General features: G+C 38.6%; 1 protein-coding gene across 1 annotated transcript; it reads left to right on the top strand.

The window, feature by feature from the left end:
- The first annotated feature begins 808 nt into the window (after positions 1 to 808).
- On the top strand, positions 809 to 27330 carry LOC127361370 (uncharacterized protein C14orf132). The gene is made up of 2 exons (XM_051395938.1): positions 809 to 1189; positions 25025 to 27330. The coding sequence occupies exons 1-2, from the start codon at positions 1163 to 1165 to the stop codon at positions 25259 to 25261; spliced, it is 264 nt and encodes an 87-aa protein (XP_051251898.1). The 5' UTR covers positions 809 to 1162; the 3' UTR covers positions 25262 to 27330.
- Positions 27331 to 27723: the final 393 nt, after the last annotated feature.

Genomic DNA, 27723 nt, shown 5'->3' on the forward strand with positions numbered 1-27723 from the left:
AAAACACAAACAAGAAAAGCTGATACCAAAAGGCCAATGACAGACCATGGAATGAATTCTACACAGGCAAAAGTCTATTTTCCATACAGACCTTTTGTGACAAGGTACGTTTGACCCTTCCAGGTGCATGCTAGCCCTACAGTATACCTGCCTATATAAACCAGAGGTGCCTAATGACAAAATAAAACAAATAAATAGCTTCAGTCACAGAGATAAGCATCTGTTTATCTAAAAAATTAAACAGCAACCACATTTTCCATTGTGAAGGAAGTTTTCAGAAACCTCAGAGACTCTCTTCAAACCACCTGGATGACGGATGTAAAAAATGATGATGATTTTTAACCAGTTTCTCAAGACAATTTCCCAATTCAAAACAAAGATGGCAGCCAAATGACATAGTATGTCCATTCTCAAATGAACACAGTTTAAATCAGTTACTGACACATCTGCCTATATATAGGCTATATTTCTTAAATATGTAATTTCCAGCTACCTGGATAGGAAACAAGATGGATATTTATTTATTTAGAACAAGCAGATGCTCTGTGACTTGAATGTAATGATAATAAATGAGAGGTACAAACTGGGACTAGCTCAAACTATGAAAAACAGCCACAACAAACACATGGACAGGGTGTAGGTAGCATAAATGTGCACTACATAAACATAGTGCACATCTCGAAAGGAGGATAGTAAAAAAAAAAAAAAAAACCAAAGAAAGAAAGAAAGGGGGGCAGAGAGAGAGAGAGAGAGAGAGAGAGAGAGAGAGAGAGAGCGAGAGACTTGCACCTCCTTGCTTATGTGACAATCCAGCTCCACCGCCTCCTCCTCCTCTGCCTCCCTCTCTCAGTCTCATGCCGTCTCTCGCATCCACATCTCTTCATCTCTCCGTCTGCTCAGCTTCTGTTCCTGCCCACTGTTACATCCCTTCATTTCTCCTCCTCTTCCTCCTCTTCTTGTTTTTTTCATTCTTTATTTTGATTCTTTATCTTCGACATGCTCCTCACGTGAAGTCCGCCAACTTGCAAAGCCCGTGGATGCCTTAGTTAAAAAAAGAAAGAAAGAAAGAAAGAAAAGGCAAATGCGCTGTCGGGGAATAAGAGAAAAAACTACGCACGTTCGCATCTTTCATTGAGTGCGTTGGTCTGAACAAAGCAACAGTATGGATCTGTCATTCATGGCTGCGCAGGTGAGATATTTCTCTTCCTATTTGCCCAAAGGTGTTTGGCTTGTCCGAACTTTTTGTTACATTTGTCCATTGATTTCATGGGCGTGGCCGGTCAACAAGTACATGAGGCGCTTTGACAATTTTACATTTTCTATACGTCTGAACACTATTAATGATGATGTATAGAGTAATACGTTTAGTTTCTTTAACTGGAAAAATCTATATACATTCCCATAATATTGCTAATGAGACTTAAAACAGTTTTTACTGTACTTTATGGTACTTATTTCCCTCCTACTGTGTGATATTATTAGTTTTAGTGTATCCTGTCAAAGTTTATTATTGTTTATGTTGTTTGTTAGACCATGTCTGACTTGGACTGTGATTGTGTCAAAATCCATAGAAAAGACTGACAAAAAAGCATTGTAATATAATTTATAAAATGCACATTGTACAGTTAAAGCTAACTGTTTCATATTATAATGAATTTTTATTTAAGTTTTGGCAGTTAAATGACACCAATATGATTAGACAAAGACATTGTGGCATATATGTAATCTGTGCTTCGCATAGTAATATGTTTGAATGTCAATTGATTCAGGCTTCATAGAGAATATCTGCATAATATTGTGCATCTGTTTTGGACATGTGGTATGTTTTCATTAGAAGCTGATATGGTATGCTTCCCCCCTCCCCTCTCTCAGTGTCTGGCTGCTTAGGATTTTCCTGGTGCCATCTACTTTGCCTTTTTCTGTGCAACTGCTATTAAATGGTACGAGGCATTATCTTTGCTGCCAATAGCTGCTCTGCGGGCCAGACTATGCCAAATGCTCCCAGATCTTTTTAAATCAAGGACACCTAAATAGAAATGCATCAGAGCATGGAACCCTCTGAGAATACATTTTTGTTCAATATGACAGGACTGACAGAGAGGTGGAGTAAAAACATTAAAACAGTCTTTTTTTTCAGGCTTTCTTTGTGCAAACTTTTACTGAGTGAAATAATCAAAAGCATTGTAATAATTCAGTTTAATAATTAAACTGGTGATACAATGTTTTTAAGGGCTTAATTTGCTCTAGTGTTTTTAGAAACTTTGGTAGCAGTGCACCAGAACCTTACAGCAAGTGAAAGCAGCACAGTGAAGGAGGCAGACTGCTGTCAGCCTGAAGGAGTATTTTTGTGGGCATTCAGTTACTCATATTCACAACTGGGAATGGTTGAATACCGCAGTGTTTGAAACCACTCAGCTGCAGCTGGGGACTTTGCTGCCAATGTGTTTCTTTTGCCCTGACTGTGCATGTAGATGCAGTGAGCCAAACACGCTCCCAGTAAAGGTTGAAGAAAGTCTTTGTTTCTAGTAATTGTGAAACTGTAAAAACAAAAAACAAAAAAAAAAAAACCACAAATAGGCATAAATGTCACTTGATAATGAATTAATTATAAAAATTGTGGCCTATATTTTTCATATATATATATATATATATATATATATATATATATATATAATATATATATTCTCTATATTCAACTTAGTGGTCAACAGTTTGCAGAAAAAACAAATCCCACCAAATTATAACAAGAATCTTTTAAAAAGCTAGAAGGCATTTGGAGCATAGATAAAAGATTCTTACTTGGTCACAGATCTGACAAAATGGTGGGCGTAACAATGTCAGTTTAACACCATTAAACGTACAATATCTAACTTCTGCCACTAGAGGGTCTCTCACATCAAAACAATAACAAAGGACAAATTTTGATGACGTTGTGAAGTAACGGGGGATCATGGGAGTTGTCGTCTTCACCACCATTGCTGTCATTGCGGTCAGATTCTCCCGGTTAGGATTCCTTCAATGTTTATTGTTCAGGAGGTATTTACCAGGAGCTCAGTAATCCACAGAGGTTTCCTCCTCTCCAAAACAGACAGACCCGGTGATTAAGTCTCACCTTTAAAATCTGTGTCTCCCTGATGCTGTTCGGCTGTCAAACAACACCCCAGATTGCCTGCTGCTAACATTAGCTCAGCTTGTTTCTCTGATAACTTAAGATCTAGAATTTCTGGATATTTGTGCCAGAATTATTCACTGAGGTCCCAGTGATTATAACCGGTAAAACACTTAAAAAATCTGTGTAACTTAGGATCCAGATCAATTTATGACAGCTTCTAGCAGACAACCACAACACTGGCGCAAAGGGCATATAAAGTCATTGATAGGCGACCAGTTTTTGTTTTTGTTAACTAAATACAACTATTTAGCTCAAGGAGTCTTAACCTGGTTTAAATAAGGTCCTGGTTTGCTTCCAGTTCCCTAATGAATGATTATTCCCTGCTTCACTTCCAGTTGACCTTTTCCCCAGCATTTGTATATATATATTTGTATATAATGCATCGCTATCAGAAAGCTAATGGCTAATTTTACTGAGGTGAAATTCATTCCAGTGCCCTGAGTCACTGTAATGGTGACTGTGAATGAAGTCAGGCAAATGTCCCTTGAGTTTTGAAGATTGACTTCACAATGGATGATTTTTTTTTGCCCATTTATCTCAGTGCAGCACTGCCGTCTGCAAATCATTGGACCTTCGCCATCACTTTGTCTCTAAAAGATGACGGATACTGCCATAACTGTTCTCTCCTAAAGACAGGGAAAGTTTTTAAAGAACTCCAACTCAGTGGAGCTGGTTACTGTTTTTCTCCCTGTAGCAGAGGATGAAGAATGAGTGGTTAGGGGGGACGTACCGGACATTATTGCTGCAGTGTATTTGATGGCTAACCATTAGTGATATAAGAAACTAGGTTTGGCATTCAGCAAAAACACATCCTCCAAGAAAAGAACATGCATCATGTGTGCACCATTATACAGAATCAGTTCAGACTGGTAACATAATCTGCCATTGTTTGGCTGCATTTGTGTTGTTGTTGAAAGGGTTTTGTACGATATCGCAGGAACATGCTAAACAGCTCTCTGCAGAACAATGTGTGTTCTTTTGTGTTTGGTGAATGATTTGCATTTGGCAGTGACGCCTCACTGGTTTGAAATGAAAAAGGGCATACTTCGTTAGGTTGAAAGTGGTGGCATCCTCAAGCAGCGCAAAACATGGATTAATAGGTGACAATCACAGTGAAGCTTTTGAATACTAATCTGAAGGCAATGAGTCGATTGTTCTTTATTCTTTCACATAGACTGAATTAAGAAATGTTTCACGTAGCTCCGTAGATATGAATATTAAGATTCATTACTAAGTCTCTTTTTCATGACCAACTACTGGGATTGTTTATCACATTGCGTACATTTTTGCACCTTGTGCAGGCTTTCACTGTTGAATTTATTAAAATGGCAGATGTTAAGGCATAAGAAATGAGCCAGTGTGTTCCCCGGTTACTAACTGATGTTGAAGTCAAGTTTGATCTGTTGTAGACAGGCTCCAGAGCCATCCTGGGCATTTTTCCAGTCTCACACTTGCTTCAGCTGACAGATATGCCACATAGGGCAGCAAAACCCTTAAGGCACTGTCTGTCCAGTACACAGTGACCCATTGGCCTTGGCCTTTTACTAATTTTTGCATGAACACACGTGCATACATGCACAGACCTTAAAAACATACTATTGGCAACATTTGATCGCCATGCATAAGACAAAAGCACAGAGGGAATGTCAACACAACACTGTATGTATGTCCTTTACTTTCCATTAATTACATGTCAGGACAGTTAATTCATTTAAATGTGATCCTATAGGTCTGTTTCCATATTCTCACTTAAGATGTTTTTGTCTTCTCATGACAGGCCATCAGCATTTCTCATTACTCAATTACTTATTCAGTGAAGCTATGGCTATGAGTCATTCTACCTGACATGGTTGTCCATCTTTGCTCGCATTAACAAGGACAGATGAGAGTGAAAGAATGAGGATGGAGGGAGTGGTTGACAGCCTCAACACAAACAGCCATCTGTATTTATCCTCAGTATCAAGACCAGACGGGATCAGACAGGACTGGCAAATACACTTTGGTTTAACTTTGCTGCCAGATGACAGACAATGCAATAAGTGCCAGGAAGTCAATGCAATCAGAGCACAAGATTTTAAAGTTAGTAGATGTGTTTAAATAAATTGTCCTAATGCAGTCAGCTCCTCATACTCTCATGTAGGTTATAACTAGCTTTTGCAGAATTATTTGCAAAAACTACATTGAGTATAAGGTCAAAGAGAAAGATTGGCAGGATATGTAGCAAGAAGATTTGTTTCTGCAACGCTACCTCAACAAGATGTGAGATTTTCCTATTAAACACACTTTCCGAAATAACAGTCGCCACAAGGCCTATATCAAGACCATCTTTGTTCTCAATTGCATAAAAAATTCAATTACATAATCATGTTATCTCACTGTGCATTCTTCTTGCCCAGACTGTCCTTTTTAAAAATAAATCTCCTGGTCTCTATAGTGGAGGCTTATTTGAAGAGTGTAATAATAGCACACCAAGTCTTTTCATCTCTCGGAGTTCATTTCCCCTCTGGTCTTTTGTCTGCCTTTTTTTTTTTTTTTTTTTTGCAATTTTATATGAAAGCTGTAGTCTTGAGATAGTGGAAACTTGCAACAGCCCCCAGTTCTCAGCCTTCTTCCACTTTTATGACCCTGCAGTTTTGTAAACAGGTTGAGAAAATAATCACCTTAAACCAATTAGAAGGAGGTGTATGTACAAGAAAAATCAATTCTTTAAACAGATGAAAAGGAGGTGAATCCTTCTTAGTTTGATCTATTTTCAGCAGCTTTCCAGGAAGAGCTGTTTGAGCATTTGAAGGCTTTTCATTTTAGTATCGTTCATACTTTGCTTTTTTTACCTGCACATATTATCCCTTCCGGTCTATATTCCATCATAACACATTTGTTTTTGTGTGTGTGTCTTTCTCTGTGTGTACAATATGAATGGAAGGAGCATACAAACACATAGGCTTTAAAGGGCCAGTAAAGCAACGTTAAAACATAAACCATTTTATTATGTTAATGAGGAAAAACATACATAAAGTGAAGATGCTTAATGATTAATAGATGATTGTTATTGCTGGGTTGAAAGAGAGGTCAGGCTCATCACAGCAGGGCCACTTCATAGTTTACTCTCATTTGATAGATGCAACCTGTGCAGAGAGAAACATATGAAATACTGGAGGCAGAAACATTCAAAACAAACACAATGTGCTGCATTTTGTTGGAGGTTTGCTTTGGCTGACTGAGTTTTATGTCATCCTCCCCATAATCAAACCAAAGACTCGTTAAAAATAACAGTTTGTTTTCTATCTGTGAAGGGAGTCTGCAGAGTGCTGCTGCAGGTGGTCATGTTAAATGAACAGCCCAAGGCTTTGTCTCTTCCTGTTTAAGTGAGAAATCTTTATTGTCTCAATGGGAACAATTGACTAACCACCAGGAAATTTCTGGTTTCTATTTTTGGTTCTGATAACTGTTGAAGCTTATCCAATTTCAGTTTAGTAACTAACTAGGCATGGCAGGTCAAGCAAAAACATTGTGGTTTATATGTTTAATTTTTTCTCCAAAACCCAAAATACAAGAGCAAAAATGCAAAGAATGGATTAAACAGTGTTTACCTTCTCTAAAGTAAGCCACAACTGTGTTGTATTCCCCCCAGTCTGGATGCTACTATATCACAGTAGTGGCTCTTTGTTGGAGGTTGGAAGTTCACGCTCCAAACAGCCAAACTCGTGCTTCATTCACCAAAACACATCAGTTATTGTAAAAGCCTTTTCTTTTCTCTTAAAAGTGAAGACATACTGTTTGAAATTTGATCTCACATGTTTCCTGATCATACTTATAACACTAGGAGTCACTAGTTATACACCGTAGAAACAAAGGTGTTTCTTTAATTCTGTGTCTTATACATGCTGGTGGTTGTTGATTTTTTTTTTTACCTCCCGAGCCACATCTGCCCTCTGTGTTAGTGTCGGATTACCTGTCAGGGTGTGGTCTGTGGCGCCGTGACACAACACAACAACAGTGGAGAAGAGAGAAGAGAAAAAGAGACAGAGAGTCTTGTTTTCACAGACAGTTCTGCTCTGTGATTAAATACAAACAGGTACCACATAGAAAAGAGAAATTGATCCCTTTTGGTATTGATCCTATGAACGCTAGAATAGATGTTCAAAAACAAGACATAGTATCTGTAGTATCAATACTTTGAGATCCATCTGCCAACCCCTAGTTAAGTTTAGGAAAGGACCGTAGTTTAGATTAAAATAAGTGCATAGTTCTTTTACTTGAATTAGATATGCAAGTTGGTAATATTATTTGTTTGGAAAACAACAGGCCTTCAGAGCAAAATGTGTCAATTACTGGTTAAACTGGGGGACAGTTGACAGAAGACAGTGATTGATGAAAATAATTTGACACAGCTGCCACATTACTGTACAATTTCCCAGTGTCTCTCTTATCTTACAATATGTTTGCACTGTACATCTCCCAGCTGTTTAGCACCTGAAATGAGTGATTGCATATTGAAAGAAGTCCTGGGGAGAATGAAAGAGAGACTTAATGGACTGTGACAGCCAAGTATGAAGTAATAACATCTTTCTCTGATAGACCTAACCCCCTAACTGCATGATGTTTCCTATACAACTGTCCCTCTGATATTCTGCATGAATTATGTACTCTTACATAAATAATCTACTCTCCATTCATCCTGAAATAACTTCAAAGCAGATTTGTCCCTTGTATTTTGATTATTATTACTATGATTTGGGGTAAAACTTTGATGCATATGGCAGCCTTTTCATCTTTAACATAAAAGTTCCGTGCCAACATTTTTGCAATTGAAGCGCACATAAAATTCAAATCTGAATTCAGCTCATGATCAGCTCTTCTGATGTAATGGGAACACGGGTGGAAATTATGGAAGTTAAACAGTGGGTGGCTGCTTTATTTTGAAGGCTGGCAAAATGCTGAATGGCAGCAGCTGATTATACACTATTAAAAGAGGAAGCAGAGATGAATCCTGATTGTAGTTAAACATCACCACAGCTGCTGTAATTTATTGGGACCATTATGCATTTCTAGAATCATTAACATGCTAAACATAAAGTAATAAAACTATATTTAAGTGTGTTATGTATTGAGTCTCCAGCACAGCTTCTCCAGGTTGCCAGGTGATGTCAATTAAAATGTTTTCATCCCTAGGTGCAATTTCAATAAGTTACCCCTGTGTGTACAAACAAAGTGAGGAAAGAATGATTTCTTGTTGATGTGAACACAAATTTCTAACGTTAGCGATTTTCAGTTTGTTTTCCATTCCACTATAGATTTTCTGGTGCAGCTTTTCATCACTCTTTCAAGCTTTAAAACCCTAGTGACTTCAAACAATGCCTCTATGATAATACCAAAATAAAAACCTGCTTTTGATTTGAACTGTTTCACCGGGCCTTACCCTTTGAGCCTGACCTTGGGTTCGTTCAAAGAAAACTGCCCTGAAGCTAATGACACAGTGTACAGACAGACTTTTCTGTCTTTCTTTCCCTCTCTCTCACCTCGTGTTCAGTCTGCAAAGAGCTGAGGTTATGTTGCACATAATGTACCTTCACCTCCCAAAAAAATAATCTTGCCCTAAGAGACATTTCTTTGAGCTTGGAGTCCAAGGTTTCACTGAGCCATGAACCAGAGCTCGAGAACAATCTCACTGTATCTATATAGCATCTCATTATCCGGGATTATGTGACACCCTTCCTATTAGAACTCAATGACTGTATTTCAGTCTCTTGGCTCATTTGTGTCATATGCGTCTGATAATTTAGGCTACAAATGGACTTGTTTCAATTTCCCTGCTGATGAACTCTTCAAAGCATAAATCACACCGCTCATATGTGCTTAACGACAATGTGCCGCTACTATTGTCTGCAACCAGCTGCTGATAGTTTACATCAGATTTATAGCAGCTATTTTTGTTATACGGTGCTAGCCAAGCCTCGCCTAATGCTCTATGGCTCTTACGATGCTTTATATATAGCAAATCTGACTGTGACCTTCTCATTTCAGGTGCATGCAACTTTAATGCCCGGATGATGAATCAGGCACTTACAGTACAGTCAGTTGTATTACTTATGGAAATCATTTGGAATGCCCGCTGGTATGCATGAGTGGTAGAGAAGTACACTAACTTACATTTTTCTTAAAATGTTAAATTTTTAACAATGCTTACATGGAGTTGTGAATCAATTCACAGCTAGAGCTTCAAGCTTTTCTTTGCAGTTATTGTGATGTGTTTGAGCTAAATACCATACTGTACTGTACAATTTCAGTTCTAACCAATGTTCTAATCTCAGATGGATCTATGGTCTCTTGGTTGCTGTTGTGTTTCACAACTCAACCCCTGAGCTGTTTTTTTTTTTTTTGCATTTTATCATGATTTTAGGCATTTTGCTTTGGCAGTGAGTAGTGAGCTTCTCCATGTTGCAACCTGACCTGTAGTCCTGTGTTTGTCTTCTCTGGTCGGGTGGGTATTCAGGGAAAAAGTTACAATACAGCAAGGGAGGACTTGTACACATAAGTGAAAAATGTGCAAAAGTGCAAACATTTCAGTCCATGTTGGACATCCCTCAGTGCAAAATGAAGCATGCATGATGAGTCATCCTATGTATGGGTCACTCTACAGGTGCCCCTATCAGTGATCTAGGGCTTGATCGAACACACATGAAGCCAACTGCCAGCAGGTAAAGACATTATAAACACATCAGAAGAATGACATTCTCATACATATACTGATACATATACATACATGGACAAGACAATAAAGACACTAGGATGTAGTGTTTTAAAAAAGGTAGAAGAAAGGTATAGCTGCATTCCCACTCGAGTATAATTTCATCCACATTTCCACCATGATTATTAGGAATCATCATGTCAGTGTTACTGAATGCCAAATCTGAAATCAAATGATTGCCATCTGAAAAGTGTCTTGCAACATCTCATTAAAGATCAGCATGGCAAATAGCTTTTTTTGTTTACTAATTCTAAATCTAAGTGGTCACCTTGTTTTTCTTACATATTGGATGCAACATTTGGTATAGTTTGGCAAGGAAAGAAACCTGTGGCATTGTCAAAATATCCCTGGTGGGTGGAGCTCTTTTGTGTGTCTGCATGTACTGTGATTGGGTAAACATATTGGACTCGCCGGTAGTTTTTTGGTTGACTTTTTTGGGGCAATTTTTGTCATTTTATTTTGCTTATCTAAAAGTCTGCCTCTGAAGAATAAGAGCTGCTGCTTGGCGGCACAGTAAACACACTGAGCCGAAGAACAAGTGAGAGGAAAAGCAGCTGTAGAGACAGAGTATTTTCACATCTAACTGGGGTGAAGTAAGGATTTATTTCAGCTAGTTTGACCACAGGGAATACAGTATCAAGGTGACTCATAGAGGCTTCAACCAAGACTCTGCCTCTGGGGAAGATGAGGATGCGGCTGGGACAGGCCGGGACAAGAGTGGCGTGAAGTGGGTAAGGAGCGAGAGGGAGGTCGGGTGACAGTGAAGAAGCCACAGCGTGCAGAGTCAGAATATTTTCGCATCTAACTCTGTTAGACAGTTACTGATTGTGGGAAGAGTGAAAAGACTAATAAAGACAGTTTCTGGTGAGTTTTGCTTTGATTGAGTTTGAATGAAGTATGCTTTAAGATTTCTTAACAAGGCAATTAAGCTGATCTTAGCTTGGCAAAAGAGAGAAATTCATTTGAATTCAGAAAGTGTGCAGTTGTATTTTCCTTTTCATAGGAGGAAAATTAGAGTTTTTATATATTTTCTATTCATGACATTTGAGTTTATTCTGTTTATTAAAGCTATGAGAGCTTGTTGCACAAAGCAAACTTGTGGCTCATTTCCAAGGTGCAACCACTGGAGCAGTGATTTGGGGGGATGCTGGCACATGTGCGAATATATCAGCAATTGCTGGTTGGAAAATTAACATATCGTCCAACAGCATGTACCAGTGTGCCCCGAATACTGTAGTGCAACACAACAGTCTGGCGTGCAGTATATCCATTTGGGCTTACAGCTACTCTGTAAGCATTACACAGCTTCTACAGGGTTGGTGCTGAGGAGGAGTACTATTTACCCACTAGTGTGTAGAAAAAAAAACATTTAAACATTTTACGAACCAGTGATATTGTTTGTTGAATTACTAATCAAAGACCATAATACATTTGTTTGATTAATTTCACACCTGAGAGTCTTGACGTTCCCAGTTTAAACACAAGCACGTGAACAGGCAAGACTCTATGCCTGACGCCCACCTCATTGCTCCTTGTGACATATATCCATCTCAAGAGTGTGAAAGGCACAGGAATCTATTTATTTTATAGCTGTAATTTACGGACAGAAGGCCCAAAACAATAAATGCAGTACCTTAAAGGCAGAATGAGCAGGATGTGTCGGTTGCAGTTTGGAAACACAACATTCAAGTTGGCCCCTCCTCCCAGGCTCAGCGGCTCCTCTTTTATGCGTGTTTACAATCTGGCACCTGGTCACCACATTTTTATCGAGTCCTTCCCCTATACTCTGCTCGCTGTTATTGGCTGGAGACAAGGGTGATACCCAGAAACAGCACAAACACAGCAAAATAAAATAAAAAATACAGACAGCCACACATAAGTGATGATTGAGAGGAATTATTTTTCAATTTGTGTAAATGCATGTAATCAGATGAATTAGGAATTACTCATTGCAAAGGAATAATTCAGAAATTATTTGGTTGTTTTATACATGTGTTTTGTCACATTATCCATAAACAAATGTCTTTCCTTGATGCCTCATACTGTACATGCACACATGGAGCCATATAACCTATACAAATCATATTAAATGTAGACTGAGGGCATGTAAAGTGAGGGAGGACTACTGAACTGTTACACTGTAACTAGGCCAACATGGCACTCGCGTGACAAATTCATAACACCATCTCCTCCCACAGGGAAAATACATACAGTAATCATTCATAAATGCTGATGCCAACCTGCAGCAGTATATACAGCACAGTAGTAGCTAAACCAGGATAAACAGCGACATATGAATTTCATTTAACAGCAGTTATGTTGTTATGCTGATGGCAATTTACACACTATAGAAACTGTTCATGATGGCTTCAACAGAGATATTGGGGCTCATTTTTATTTATTTTATTTTCTCTGTCAGTGGATCCAACATATACTTAGTTTCAATAGTAGAAATATACATAACAGACAAAATTTTTAAGCTACATTCAATTTGGTAAAGTACAGTTAAACAATATTTAGACTGAAGAAACTTTATTATATCACTTCATAAGTGGTCAATGCTGTCTCCCAATTTAATGCATATCAAATCTAACCATACAAGTAAGTCTGAATGGCACCAAACATAGGAGTAATATCACCCACTGCATATTCTTTTGAGTTAATACAAGAGAAATATACTTTCTTTCTAACCAATACTTACTAACATGAAAAGATGTCTAATGTGGATTGACAGACATTAAACTGCAAAAGAAATGTGTTTCCAAAGCTCTTCTGTAAACTATTAAAGCACCACGACCTTCTCCCTATTCCTTTGTGCACTGCGTGGTGGGGAAAATCAAGCAATCAATTTTTAGCATGCAAACTGACAATACATTATATGTTTGTAAATAGACATACTAAAAACCTGCTTAGGAGGAAAGGGTTACAGCTTTTCCTCAACTTCCTAGCTTTAACATAGAGGATAATTAATCATGTTTCTTCATGAGATTGACACTTTGTGACAGTAGCAAGAAGCCTATTACACAAGAGAGGAACAGAACAAGGGAAAAATAATTGTAAGGGTGCTTTTATATGTAAAAAATTGACTTAAGAAATAAACAATACAGGTATAAAAGCTCAAAGGAATTGAAGTGTGTTTTTCTTAATTTATATTTGACAGGAAGAGTGATGGTTCAGAGGGGTCTGTAGCACTATAGCTGAGGGTTGACACACATACACTGCACAAGAAGAAAGACTGCAGTGCTTGATTGGCTGATATTCCTTAAAAACACACCTGCAATACATCTATTCTACACATACTGGATTATTATGGTTTTAAGGGAAAATAGTGGAGAAAGTTTGCTGGTACTCCTTGAGGTCTATCAAGGTTTGCATCAAAGTTTGTGTTTTTGGAACAAAAAGTTGTCTAACTTGAGCATAATAGTAAGCACATAATTATGACTACATACAGTGAGTGCCTGCAAATATGTGTTTCTTGTGGGCATGTTTACTTCAATGCATACTGCATGTGCAAGAGAGAGACAGTCTCACCATCTGGCTATCGTTTCTGAATAACTCCTGCTACACTTCAGTCACATTTCCCAGTAGAGTTATTTTACAGAAAGACATAGCACTATAGTGTAAGTCGCTGTAGATAAGAGCATCTGCCAAATGCTATAAATTTAAATGTAAATCAATATATGGAGGTCGTGCAGATCACTCCAGCTCTGGAATACAGAAATGAATCAGACAGGATATTAAAAAGGAAAGAGCTGCAGAAATATGTGAATACAAATTGTCCCGTAAGAAGCTGAGGAAGACGCAGCAGATGCTGTTACACAGAGTGATTTAAATGGTAAATGGGCTGAATTTATGAATCGCTTTTCTACCTTATCGGACAAAGCGCAGTATTGCCTCTCATTCACCCTCACATTCGCATAGTGATGGGGAACCCTTGCGAGGAACTGGCTTACCCATCAGGAGCAACTCTGGGTTCAGTGTCTTTCTCAAGGATGCTTCAACACATGGACAGGAAAGCCAGGGATCGAACCACCTACCCTGGGATTAATGGATGACCCACTCTACCTCCTCAATAACTGTTGCACTGTAATCAAACATATCACATGCGAGCCATAAGAGGGTGCAAGAATCAGCTGTACAGTCCCTCATAAGGTTTCCTATTAACCATCATTTATACCAAGAGGAGAGAAAAAGAGCTGATAATTAATAGCTAAAAGGAGATCAGAGAACAAATATGATACTAGATGTAATTCAGAAAGGAGAGGGTGACACGAGAAGTTGTCTGATGTCATTGCAGCCTTGGTGGAGCCAGGAGGGAAAAGATTTGAGACCAGCGATGATAAGGTCAGAGAAGAGAGCTAAAGAGACCTTAGACAACGGAAAAGTGAGGTCTGGCGACCAGGACTGAACCATGACCCTGGAGGCTTGATTAGGGGTTGAGGGAAGTGCAGAGCTCTTCTCCGCCTTGTAAGGTTTTGAAGGGAGAAAAGTGATGAAGTGAATTTGAGGAGGTTGGGCTGTAATGTTTTTGCTGCCATTGGTTAACATTGCACATATCCCTCTGTATTGTAATTCACATTTCACCAGTGAGCGAGACAGTTTAATTTTACTTTTAGCTCCCTGCCAACATTGTGTTCACACTAATAGAGCTAAATGTATTAGAAGCTTCAAACAGCAATGGTCTTCTTTGCCAATACCAAACCAAAGGAAGTGCATATCAGTGAGATGCAGAACAAATTAGCATTATTAGGCACTATTGGGTATATTAATGATTCTTTAACTGTAACAGTGGATTAATCTCTGCAAGCAGGACGCATTTCTCTGTGCAGAATCTGTATTAAAAATATGTTTATATACTATAAGTAACAGATTTTTGTTGAATATTCTGTCACGGTTAAAAATTCTCTTCATGCACAAATGTTGGGGAATGTGAACAGTGATCGAGAATTAGAGTTATAAAAATGTGGTAGATTAAGAGCAAAAGCAAGAGATTCAGTCAATAGTTGAGCTAGAATGAGAGCTTTTCGTCTCTGGAGTGGCTGACCATGGGAGCAATTTGCACAACATCACAATTTGTCATGATAATTATCTCTACTAATGATTATTTACAAATGGCAATATCACTGAGCTAGATTGGCCCTGAGGAAAAGCTTCTAGTCATCTGATAGATAGTGGCGAAAAATGTTTCTTCATTATTTTATTGCTGCACTTCAGATATTAAAGTGGATTGGGGGTGTTTCTGTTTGCTCTGTATATTAAGAGAGGGTGCAAATCAGGGCCAGACCCTGCTGCACCTCACTCCAAACCAAGTCTTACATGAGTGGAGATTCAATTAAGGGCTTCCATCTCTTCGCCTCAAATTTCTCTGTATTGCACAGTGAATGAGCAGGCAAAGATGGAGCCGTAGGGGCAGCTGACGCCAGCAACAGACACACAGGAGAGCGTGGTGATCTTTTTTTCTCCTACTCAGGAAGCTTTCTTACATAATTTGTGGAAAGCTTCCCAGATACTGTGCCTCACTTTGAAGGTTAATAATGACAATGATTTGACTGAGTTTTGTGTGATAAAAGGCTTATTTTAAGTAATTTTGTCTTTATAAACACTGTTGTTTTATATTTTTTACATTTTGGCTTCAACCATTCTTTCAACCCTTAACTCTAGCCTCATTATTTCCAATGCAAAGCAATGAAATTATTCAAGAAACAAGTAAAAGATAAATAACACTGCATTCATTTGCAGCAGAAAATATGGAATTATCTTCACCCAAGGAACATTATTTTTTTCACCTTGCTTTCATAGAAATTATATTCTGACCTGCCAAAAAACATAATATATTGATTTGGACATTAGTTTCTTTTTAACAGGGTTAGTTATAAAGCTCTTTTTTCTTTGCACACTATTTTTATTATTTCCAATTCTGTATGATCTAAAGTAACTTTAGAATTTATGTTATATTATATTAAGTAATAAGTGTGGAGCTCTCCACTTATTTCTTTGATCCAGCGACTCAACAAGAAGAAAGGTGTCCGTTTTTGTTTTGCTTTTTTAAAAGTCTGAACACAGATGAAACAAGTTAAAGTGACACTAAACCTGGACATCCCAACAAAGGGCTACTTAGTTGAATTGAGTTATTGGTCTCATTGTGTGACATTGAGTGTTTATAAATCCAGCTCATGTCAAAACTCAGCTCAGGGTAGCTGCTACAAAAAGCAAAGACAGTTCATGAGTTGTCATTTAACATGGGTGTATTTTACATAGATTCCTACTTAAATAAACCAAACCAGGGTGGAAGTCAGGAGAGACAAAGCAAGACAGCTGGACGGCCTCGAGCTTAGATAGTGTAAAGTGTGATCAGCACAGGTGAGCTGAATCTTCCTGATAAGCTTCGGGCTCCTGCAGTAAGAGGCTCTCCACAGAGTAGGGGTGGGGCTCTTTTCTTTGCATCTGAAGCCGTTAGTATTCCTTTGTTAATCAGACCTATACACAACACAGATCCATTATTTTTAACGGTGAATCAGAAAAAATCTCATCTAAAACTGAGTTGTTTTTGTTATTTGCTGCTCCACTTTGGCATGAAACGGCACTGATCGTTGTGATGTTGTATCAGATCCATATCAGATCAGCAAACAGACTTTATTCACAGGAGAATAAAGTCTGTTTGCTGTTTGCTCACATGGCTGCTTGTGTGTTACTTACTTACCACAGGGGCCAATCATAGACAGCAGCCGCCACTGAGAGAGGTAACATGCGACTCCACTGGGTGTGTTTTAATTGAAATTGCTCACAATGTAAAATACATGAGCAAACTCTGCATAGAGATTTTGAAGTGGTGTGTGACATTGCACAGCAAGAAGTCTCTGTTGCTATAGCATGACGTGTTATTTGGTGTAAACTGTACCATAAAACACATGCTGCACATAATCCAGTTTATGCATATTTAAAATATCTGCTCCAGTGAATAATAAATGGCCCCAGGCTTTGGTGAAAAAGCATTTTTCTGTAGATTTTGAAAAGTATTTCAATGTGTGAATAGTTCATGAATCAAGGTTAAATATGCCAGTGATGTATTTCAGTGCAGGGATTTGGCAGCGTGAGAGAAGTATTTTTATGATTAATGGACCTGTAAGTTGAGTTAAGCACAGTATTTCTTTTTTTAAATAAAGCCACCAAAGGCAATGTGTTATATCACAAATGATCACCATCTGATTCAGTCTGAACACCCAAATTTACAATTCAAAAGGCTCCAAAGACTTGTTGGATTCTTGATATTTAAAACAAAGTGAATGATCCAGGGTAAAATATGTAGAGCTGACAACAAACTGAATATATTTTAATGTCAGGTTTAGACTTTGGTTACAGTTAAATTAAATAATTTAATTCAAATGTCTTAGTGTGCCAATAATAAATAAAGCATGAATAGAGTGTCAGAAGTATAATCTTAAAGCCTGAAGAGGTGTTTACCAAAATAATCATCTAGATAATAAAATAGAATATTTATGTAAAAGACTTAAGGCTGACAGTTTAATACACCTTCCTATAGTGCTGCATTGTCTCTGATTTGAGCTTCTTAGTTTATTGTTATGGGGAGATAGTCAGGGTGCAGTTACCGTATCTTCTGGAAGATTAAAGATGAAATCTTTACTCGCTGTCAAATTAAGACTTTTAACTACCCAATTCTGTTCTCATCTGTCTGTCTGTCTGTGTTTTGTTTTAGATGCTGACAGTTGTTTAGTTTTCATATTTCTTTATTTCTTTATTCCTGTGTGAACTGAGTCTTTGCAGCTTGGGGAGTCACAGACCAAAGACTACAGAGTCAGACATACACTACACGTCAAGAGTCAGACACTAGGACGATAGAAATGTCAGCTTTAGATTAAAATACACATGTGGACACACACACACACACACACACACACACACACACACACACATACACATACACACACACACACAGCTTCTGTCTCTTTTTTATCCTTTAAAATTCTGTCCGTGTGATCATCTGGCATTGCTTCTTAGTTCTCCTCTGGCAGGAATAAGAAATCACTCTTTGTTGGTGGTGGATTTAATTTTTCATAGCTGATGAGTTTGGTTCATATCAAAGTTTAACTCATCACGCAACTGCTAATTAGCAGCATATATCAGTGAGCAACAGTTCCAGATGTGAACATGCATTATTTCCTCCCTATGTCATGTTTTATAGAAACTAGTGCAGTGCCCGTAGGAAGTATGTATTGCTATAGAAAAGTGGGAGGTTAAGTAGCTTTTTCATGGATGGCCAAATGAGGTTGTGTTTGAAGGTGTAGCAGCTAACTATAGACGAACATCCACAGATTCCGTTTCCAGTTTGTTGTCCGGGCGGACTCGTTCAGTCTCAGTAATCCACAACAGTCAGTTTCTATGCACAGAACGGGACCGAACAGCCGGCAAAATCCGCTGCAGGTATAAAGTCGCTCGCGCCGCTGCAGGTATAGATATATTACGAGTTTCTTAAGGTGTGTCTTGGGGGTGGGCTCTGCAGTGATTGGTTCTGGTGCGCACATGGCTATGGTGGCTATGGTTGACAATCATTTATGAAATAATTTATTAACGGTATCTTTGTAATCCAAACAAAGCCGACGTTGCACACCCTTACACCACACAGCAGCCATGTTGAAACTCTCAGGTCAGTCTGATCCTGATCTGCAGAGATATTTGAGGCACACACACACAGACAGACAGACAGACAGACAGACAGAGACTTCTTGCTTTTATAGAGAGATGTTTTTTCAAGGCTTTATTCTTCTATTCCTATTTTTTTTTAACTGTTAGATTTTGTGTATATATCACAGCAGAGTCAGGTACCACTGAGAGAAGATGTATCATTCATAATATCAAAGAAGTATAATAAACTTTCTCTCACGCTGCACAATTTCCCCTGAGCTGACAGATTGACCAGGGTGTCAAGCAAGGATCACTTGGGCTACACTAGTTCCACTGAGTTGTAAGATTTATTAAAAAAAAATTCTGCTGGCCTGCTGAGACAAGGAAAATCAATGAAAGCTTAGCTGTAAATCTGACCAGCAGGAACCAGGCCTGAAAGTAGAGGTCTCACCACTTCTGTGCGGGTGAACAAGCCACCTTAAGACCCCTGTAAATCTCCCTCCAGATTTATAGCAAGAGGTATAGAGTCTGGTTCAGACCATTTCTATTGTTTTCACTAAGTGTTTGCTGTTGTTTAGGAGGAGTGGCTACTATTTTTCTGCAAGCTGCTCTCTTTACACGTTATCCCTTTTTATTTATTTACCTGATCTATGGTGTCCTGAATTGTTCATGTAGTAGGTTATAGATAACATCCCCTGTCAAAAAAACTGACATTATGTCTTATGCTTCCTTTGGGGAATTTCAGGCATTGTAACTTAGTTGTGTACGTCTGTGACTTTTTTCTCACAAAAAACTAAATCAAGGCCTAAATTAAACAAAGTTTTTAGGGAAAGAGTATAGATTGAGAATCAGAATTATAGATAGAAAACAATTACAACGGAAAAATGTTTTCCTTTTTGTTCTACTGTAACTCTTTTCTTTGCAATGTGCAGTTGGAGAATTACTGTGTGCACTATTTAACTGAGAGCTCAAGTGAGAGTTCAGTGTATGAATATCTGAAATCAATATATATAGAGAGCCCAAAATGTACCATAAGTGTTTCTAAAATTCAAATTGTGCTAACAACCCCACTAGACCTGCAATGATTAGTTGACAAATTGCTAGATAAATAATCAATAATGTAATTTTCATGCAAAAATATACAAAAAATGAATATCTTTGGGTTTTAGACTGACAAAACAAGACATTTAAAGAGATCAAGTTAGAAATTTTTCCATATATTCTGACAATTATTAGACCAAACAATTAATCGTTGAATTCAGAAAATAATCAGCAGATTAATCGATAATGTAAATAACCCTGAGTTGCAGTCGTGGATATTATTATATCCAATTTATAAAAGTGAATTAACGAAGCACTGCATGTTTAATTTAATGTTTTAATCTACATGGTGACACACACCTGTGGCAGCAGGGTGGTGATTAAGCATTGAGGTAGTGAGATAGTGGTAGGCTCGTCAGAACTACAAGCAACCTCTGTGTGCAGTTAAATCTGTGTGTTTCAGTTGCTCCTGCGGGATGAGCCATCATGCACTGCCTTCAGCTGGCTGGCAAAAGCCTTGTTTGGACAGGATGGGGCTTTCTTTTTTTACAGAAGACATTTTGACATGTCACAGTAGGAAAAGCACAAGTGTTGATGATGGCTGGATTCCATGTAGCTGCTTCAGTTTCAGGGTGCTGGTATTGTGCATTGGGGCTCACTGTCACACTGTCATGGCTTGACTGGGACACTTTAATTACGATGACAAGTCAAAATGTCTGCTGTGAAACAGGCCTATTAATATTTTAGGATGACAAGGGTGTGTAATAGAATATTTTCATGGTTCCTTTTAAGTCATCCAGACATTGCTTTTAATTGACAGATTAGTGTGTCTAGGACTCAAAAATGTAAAGAAAACAAGGCATGATGCAAGGAAAGCATGTAAATGAATCACTTCAGCAATTACAAAACATACACGTATACATCTTTTTCAAGGCATTATAGCATGCATAAGCCACAGTTAATTTCCCAGTCTGTGATACCACAGAGATTCTCAGACAGAGGAGTATGTATGCACTGCCAATGAAACATATAAGATCACAAAAGTCACATAACAATAAGTCAATAGAGGATGGTTGTGACTGGTGAGACAATCGACATCTGTGTGTTTTCATTGATCGTGTGTGTGTGATGTCAAACACAAAGTCCATTCTTTACATAGCAGGGGGTCTCCCTATGTGCCTGTTTTCTCCGATACAGTTTGTTCTCTCAAGTGCACCTTGAAGTTTGTTCTCGACAAGGACACACGAATCAACTTGGATAAGAGACTGACCTCATATTATCACTGGGCGCAGAAAACCAACTTCTATCTCTGATTTTGTATTAACAGCCATGCTTGAGTGCTTCTGTGGTTTGGTGTATGTTTTGGTTTCACCGCAATCCAAAAACATTTATTTGGGTTTTGCTTGTTTCTTCCTAACCCATTTCACTCAGCACTTAGTGGTGGCGACATCCCACAGGAGGCAATTACAGCCCTTTCTATTTCACAATTACTGTGATCTTCCGTGTAGGATGGCTCAGCTCTAGGAACAGCTGGGACGAATAAATCAAAGCTGTGAGAGCAGAGCAGGTGTAGTCATACAGTGAATACTGTATCGTCTACCTCAGATTGGGGTGTTTTTGGGGAGTATTGCACAGGTGTAGGTATCGCTCAGAGCCAAGAGGGTGTAAAATATGCAAGTCTGGAGATTTCTCTGGTGTTAGTTAATGGAGGGAAGTGATTTTTCAGATTATTTCACACAATACAATGAAACAGTTTTTTTTTCTCATCGGCTACAATATCAAATGTAAACTTCAGAGTTGTGAAGTAGTGTAATCCATGAAGGATATTGATTGATTGAAAATGTAAATGGTAGTTTTAAAGGGCCAGACCACAAAAAAAACAGTTATTTTTCTTACCTTTATCTAGTATCTAGCCATGCAGATAGTTTTGCTGAGACGTCTGGCACCACCCCTGTTGAATGGAGCTGACTGTAATTTTTTGCTGCTCAAAGGACTGAAAAATTCAGTGGCTACATGTCTTTCAAGAAACAATGTCCTGGTTACTTTGAATAATCCAAAGTTTTCTCCCCACTCTGAATAGATTTCATTTGAACTATTTTCTTTTGCTGAAAAAGTCCCTTTCAAAGCTTTATAAAATCGGTGTTTCTGCTGATGTTACTCTCCTCTTTCACAAATGAGGGATTTAAGTTTGCGCAAGATAACACAAATTGCTAATGTATCATTGTTCTTGTGTTTATCTCTCTGGAGATAAAGATGTAGTCACTTCATGCATCTTGGGTGGATCGGATAGCTATTGGATAAGCAAAAAGCAAGAAGCATTTGAGACTGTTGTTCATTAAAATCCTTCTGGACTGGAGGAGGGCCAAACCTGATTTGCATGTAACCTGGGAAAGCCAGGATGGATTGCAATCAGATTTGGGATCTGGCCAATGGAGACAGATGTGGCTAAGAGTAACTGAAAGTTCATTGAAAGTCCAGTGTGGAGGCGCCCCCGTAACTTACAGCTGGAACCCCATATACCAAGGCTGAGACCTTGCTGCAGCACCCATGGGTCAGAATGCAGCTGGATTATATCAGGGTATGAGAGACTGGCCCACATTCAGTAAAACAAATAGTGTCTTTAAGTCCATATTTTGTTGTATCTTTATTCTTTTGTAATGCAGAAAAGTAACAAGCACAAACATTTTGCCTGATGCCTTCCAGAGCATGCACGCTAAGGAAGACATGCATTACAAAAGAAGAAAGATTCAAGAATGAAATGAAAGTGTGAACCAGTTTACCTTCCGTTTTAAGTTAAAGAATAAAATAACTTGTACATCAGATAACCTGGGAAATGAAACCACTTTTAGTTTGAGTTGTGTGTTCAGGAAGCTCGATACTCGCACTTACTGATTTAGTACCAAGCTTTCTATCTGGATGTGCCCGTTAAAGACATTTAGCCACCAGTTTACAGTTCTACTGGAGGGGCGAGTGTGTATGGTTTCCAGGAAAGTTTTGTCACTCTAACTTTATTATGGAAGTCATTCATCCTTGTATGTCAACAAGCATGGGTTTATTGGCAGTAATGCTAAGGCGATGACCTTCACTGCCCACATAAGTGCTCAGATGCTTTAGGATGCTCTTTCTCTAAGTCTCTGTTTGCCTATTTTCCATTAGTGCTTAATCGCTTGCTCAACCTCATGTACATGATACACATGGGAGTTGTGGGCTTGGATGAATGGATAGAGGAGTATGTCCCATGAAGAATGATGATATACTACTGACATGTAATCGAAACACCTATCTACATGTACTGTGTATATATAGACACACCATCTCTGCCAAAAATAGTAAACGTGGGCAATTAAATATTTAGATTCAGGCTTACAACTAGAATATTTTTGCACACACTCCCAGTACCCGCCTCATTTCATCCGGTACACTTCCCCATTTATGCAAACAGCTCACTCCTGTGGACAATGAGTTATTATAAATAAAACATAAATATAAAGAATGCAGACAGGGTTGAGAGCTTCAGTTATCGTCTGACTGAACATTAGATTAAGCTAGATGCCATTTTGAATGCAGAATAAGGTTTCCACTGGTGTCTAGAGATCACAGTAGGGTGTGATTTAAAGAAATAAGAAATCAGATCAACAGCATGTTGATGATAGAGGTCATATGAGTGCCTTCAAAGTAACAGGTAGATGTCAAAATAAGCTTTTAAGACTATACTTAAATGACAAAAGGATCTTGAGTTTCTCATGCAGATCAATGTATACTAAGAATATTATTACTGTCAACACTTCTGGAGTAGTTTAAATATTAAAAAATTATTTTCATTGTTATGGGTGTGGTGACCATGTTTAGACATAATTAAGATCAAACATGAATTGAAATATGCAAGGTAACTATGCAGGTTGGAATCAGTGTGCAGATATTACTTTTCTCCTTGGTGCTAGTTTCCAATAGCCTACACGTGATGCGGGTGCTAGACGAGTGATATGAATCTGCTCATAATAGAAAAAATTTTAAAATGGATGAAAAGTACATGTGAGATTTTGTAGCAGGAGGAATCAGCAGATACAGTAGATGTGTGGGGGGCAGGGATACCCAGGTTGCTGGACATCATGCATGCCTGTCTGCCTTCATCATGCTCATGTGAACAGCAGGCGCTCCACAGGATGTGTCATGTCATTATTCACCACCAGGGGCCAATAGACGGAGAGCAGCACAACGCTTTCTAAACAGTGTTTTCCCCAGTGCGAGGGAAGACCTGAAGTATCTGTGTGTGACTGTGTGTGTGTTAACGTCTTTGTGCATTAGCCCATGTGTACATGAGAGAGAGAGAGAGAGAGAGAGAGAGAGAGAGAGAGAGAGAGAGAGAGAGGAAGTGTGAGAGATAGGGTGAAGGTGAGCAAATGAGCAAGCAAGGGAGAATTTCTGTGTACCCGAGTGCTCAACATCCCTCCGAGGTATTTTTAGCATTGTTTTGCAACATCTTCAGTCTCTTTTCCAGTCTGAGCGAGGGTCTCTCATGCATTTCCCCAATCATATAGCCTGCTATTTTACCACACACACACGTAAAAATACTCACACACAAACACACACACACAAGAGCATTTAGTTGCTTCTGCTTTAATGGAAAACCTTCAAAGGGCTCTGATTGTCCCAAGCAATAAATCATTTTCACTTGCCACATCTGAAATATTCATTCCATGTTAATCAAGTACAGCTTTCTAAATACACACACATGCAAAGACACAGACAGAGTGGGACCCTGCATGCCTGTGTGGGAAACCTTGCAACCATTTACTAATGATGTCGTGATGCAATTACCTCTAATTTTTTTTAATATAGCACTTGCTAATGCACAACCACTGGGAACGAATCTGGCACGCTATGATTGTCAGGAGAAGGCAAGATTTCTCTTGGAGGTTTGGCTGTAAAGTGTTTTTGTTTTTATTGAGTTTAAATTATTACTCATTTTATAGCCATCCAACTCCATCAAAAAAAGGCAAAGTCATTGAAAGCATTATCACGCTTAAATGAAATAATCCCAAGAGCTTCAGGATGCTACTGCTCTGTGGGGCCGTCGTTGGGCAAAGAAGTGCTTTGAGCTAAATGCTACCTTTAATATGCTAACACCACCTACTGATTTGAAATCCAACAATCCCGTCACATCCATTGTGGAGGAAACTAGTTGGAAGATGGAAACGGAGTTGCAGGAAAGTATATCTAACTAATTACTGTTGGCAGGGAGCAATAGGTAAAATAATTGTTTTTCTTTTGAAAAGAGTAATGGGTAACTAGCCCAACACTGATTAGCATTAATTGCAAAGCCCAAGTGACGCTGCTGGGGTGTCATTCATTTTCCATTTTCCATTTGGTCATAAACCGTATAAATTAACCGTTTTAACCTTTCTCCTGACTTTCCCTCACAGATCCCAGTAATGACGGGAGCCTTCATGGACTCCTCGCCCAATGATGATTACAGCGGTGAGCACTCACTCTTTAACTCCTCGGCCAGCGTCCATGCCGCTGCCTCAGCCGCCTCGGTGCATGGCCAGCAGGATGAGTCCCAGTCCATGTCCAGCGACGCCATCTGGCTCTGGATCGCCATCGTTGCCACCATCGGAAACATTGTGGTGGTGGGCATTGTCTATGCCTGCACTTTCTGATGAACATATGCTTACAAAGACAAACATACACACACGCACACATCCGGCTTTTTCCAGATCTCTGGAGTGAGGCCATGCTTTGTAGACAGACAAACATACTCTCTTTCTATGTCTATCGCTCTTGTTCTCTCCCCCTCTCACTCAAATCAGTTTGGGCCCCTAAGGGTGCAGGCGTTGTGTTACCAGACGATGACATATAGACTTCTGTCTTTCTTCATCAGAGGGAAAGACTGGGACTTGGCTGTATTTGTCGGGACCACGTGTGTTTGGATGCCACATCTACAAGTTTGAAAAGAAGCTTTTGTGTACAACAGCTCTTTAGTTAAAAACAGGAACATCAGACCTGCGCTCTCAAGCAAGAATCAAAGGAACTTTTCAGCCTAAGTTTTTTTCCGTGTTTCTCCTCAGACAACACTTTCACTTGTAATGCAGAGATGAGAATGGAGATTAAATGAGGCTTAAGATTCGGGTTGATCCAGGCCATCTTAAACATCCACCAGATAGTAGCAAAGCAATTTAGGGCAGTGCTGTTTAATTATGCTGCTGAACCGAGATGGTGAATGTTAAAACATTTACAAAGTAGTGGGATTATTTTCATGTCAGGCAGCCCTGAGGCTCAGGGCGTTGGAGCTCATTTAAGGACTAATTTGTGGATGAAACATCGTATGGACACTGATCATCAGTCTATATAGTATGTTTCTAACAATTTTACTAACAGGAAACAAAGAATACAACTCTGAATATCATTAGACTCCTTTTGGTACACATTTAAAATCTAATAAAAATGCTTTCTGCAATGTAAACTCAATTATACACAATGGATGATGACTTTATAATTAGATGTGTAGTGTAAAACTAAGTCCACCCCTTTGAAATGAATGGTCTTATTGTCAAATACCTACAGTAATATTCACCAGGGATTATTAGAAAATCTAATTGTATTCATGGTCCCTTCAGTTATGTTTGGATATTATCTACAGATGTTAACAAAATACAATTTAAAAAAGCACAAACTGAACTGGAAGATGACGTAGCATACTTTACTTACTGCACCTGTTTTTTGTATTAGTTTTCCTAAAGTAGCTCGTAGCTTGTAAAAGTATTTTTTATCACTCATACTGAAAACTGTTAGCAACAAAAGGATGATAATACAGATGTGTAAGAACAGATGTGGCACATTGGTAAATGTATGTGTTCAAAAGTAATTTAGCATCTCTGCTGAACTTGTGATAAATGTATGCAAATGTGAATGGGGACAGGAGGCCTTATTTTGAAATGAAACGTTATATATGAAGCTGTTCCTCTAAATTTCTCACTGTTCAATAAATTAGTTTTGTGTTATTGTGGAATCTGGAGGCAGTTGTATCCATGGCAACTAATCGTCATCCTAATTGGGAACAGCAACTTTACTCTGAGACTCAGGCATTAACCTGTGGCCACAGATGCAATTATGTTTTTTTTTTTCTGTGAGCATTTTATAATTTCTCCCGCACAAAGAAAGTCACTGCACTGCATTTACACATATATTACATCTGGTAACCAGTGAATGTTTCAACTTTACAAACTATGTGTGCTTCGCTTACACTGTTTATTTCCCTTTTTTAAGACAGCAAGCTACCATAAGAGAACTGATTTTATTTGTCTGTCATCTGGTCTTTCTTTACCTGACAAACTGACTAAGATATATATTTTAGACAGAGAGATAAATAGAAAGGGAGAGCTCCTTTTTTCTCATTTATTCTGGGATTTGAGAGATTATATCAATGTGCTTTAGGTTAAAAGATATTAACCTGTCTTGTAAACACCATACACATTCAAATGTTCATACACTGCGAATTACAATACTAGATTACTGTATCAACTGTACCAGTGTAAGGATGAATTCAGTTACACAATCGTCTAATCTCTGTTATTATGAGTATACTTGTATAATGTTCAAAGAAGGACTTTTCAAGCCTGTTATTTTTAATAAATGGTTGATGTAGAAATACTGTATTTAGACATGTTGTAAACCACGTACACAATGCTCCTTTTGTAAAGACATATGCTATTAAAATTTCTGTAATGCAGTCTGTCTTTCACTGTCGACAAAAGAGGCACACGTCCACAGAAACAGTTCATCTGATCTGAACCTTAAGTGTCAACTGAAGAATGATTCCCTGGAAACACTCTTGGCCAAACGCAAACTTTTGGCTTTGCACACAGTGCTCGACCATGCGAGAAGGTGTTTTAGCTCCATCTTGTTTCCGCCTGAATCACCTGGCGTTGCTCCTGGTGAAGCCAACCCACTGACATCACCAGTCGCTGCTGAGCCATCAGGTGAGATTGATGCGAGGCTTAGCTGGTGCCATCTGTCATTTTGACACAGGCACAAGTTGTTTAGAAACCACCTGGATTCACTCCTCTGTGGACCCCTGCACCCCTCCATCTCTATCTGTCTTCATACTCATTTTGCTGAACCA

The sequence above is a fragment of the Dicentrarchus labrax genome, unplaced genomic scaffold, assembly GCF_905237075.1.
Source record: "Dicentrarchus labrax unplaced genomic scaffold, dlabrax2021, whole genome shotgun sequence".
Taxonomy (NCBI): Eukaryota; Metazoa; Chordata; class Actinopteri; family Moronidae; genus Dicentrarchus; species Dicentrarchus labrax.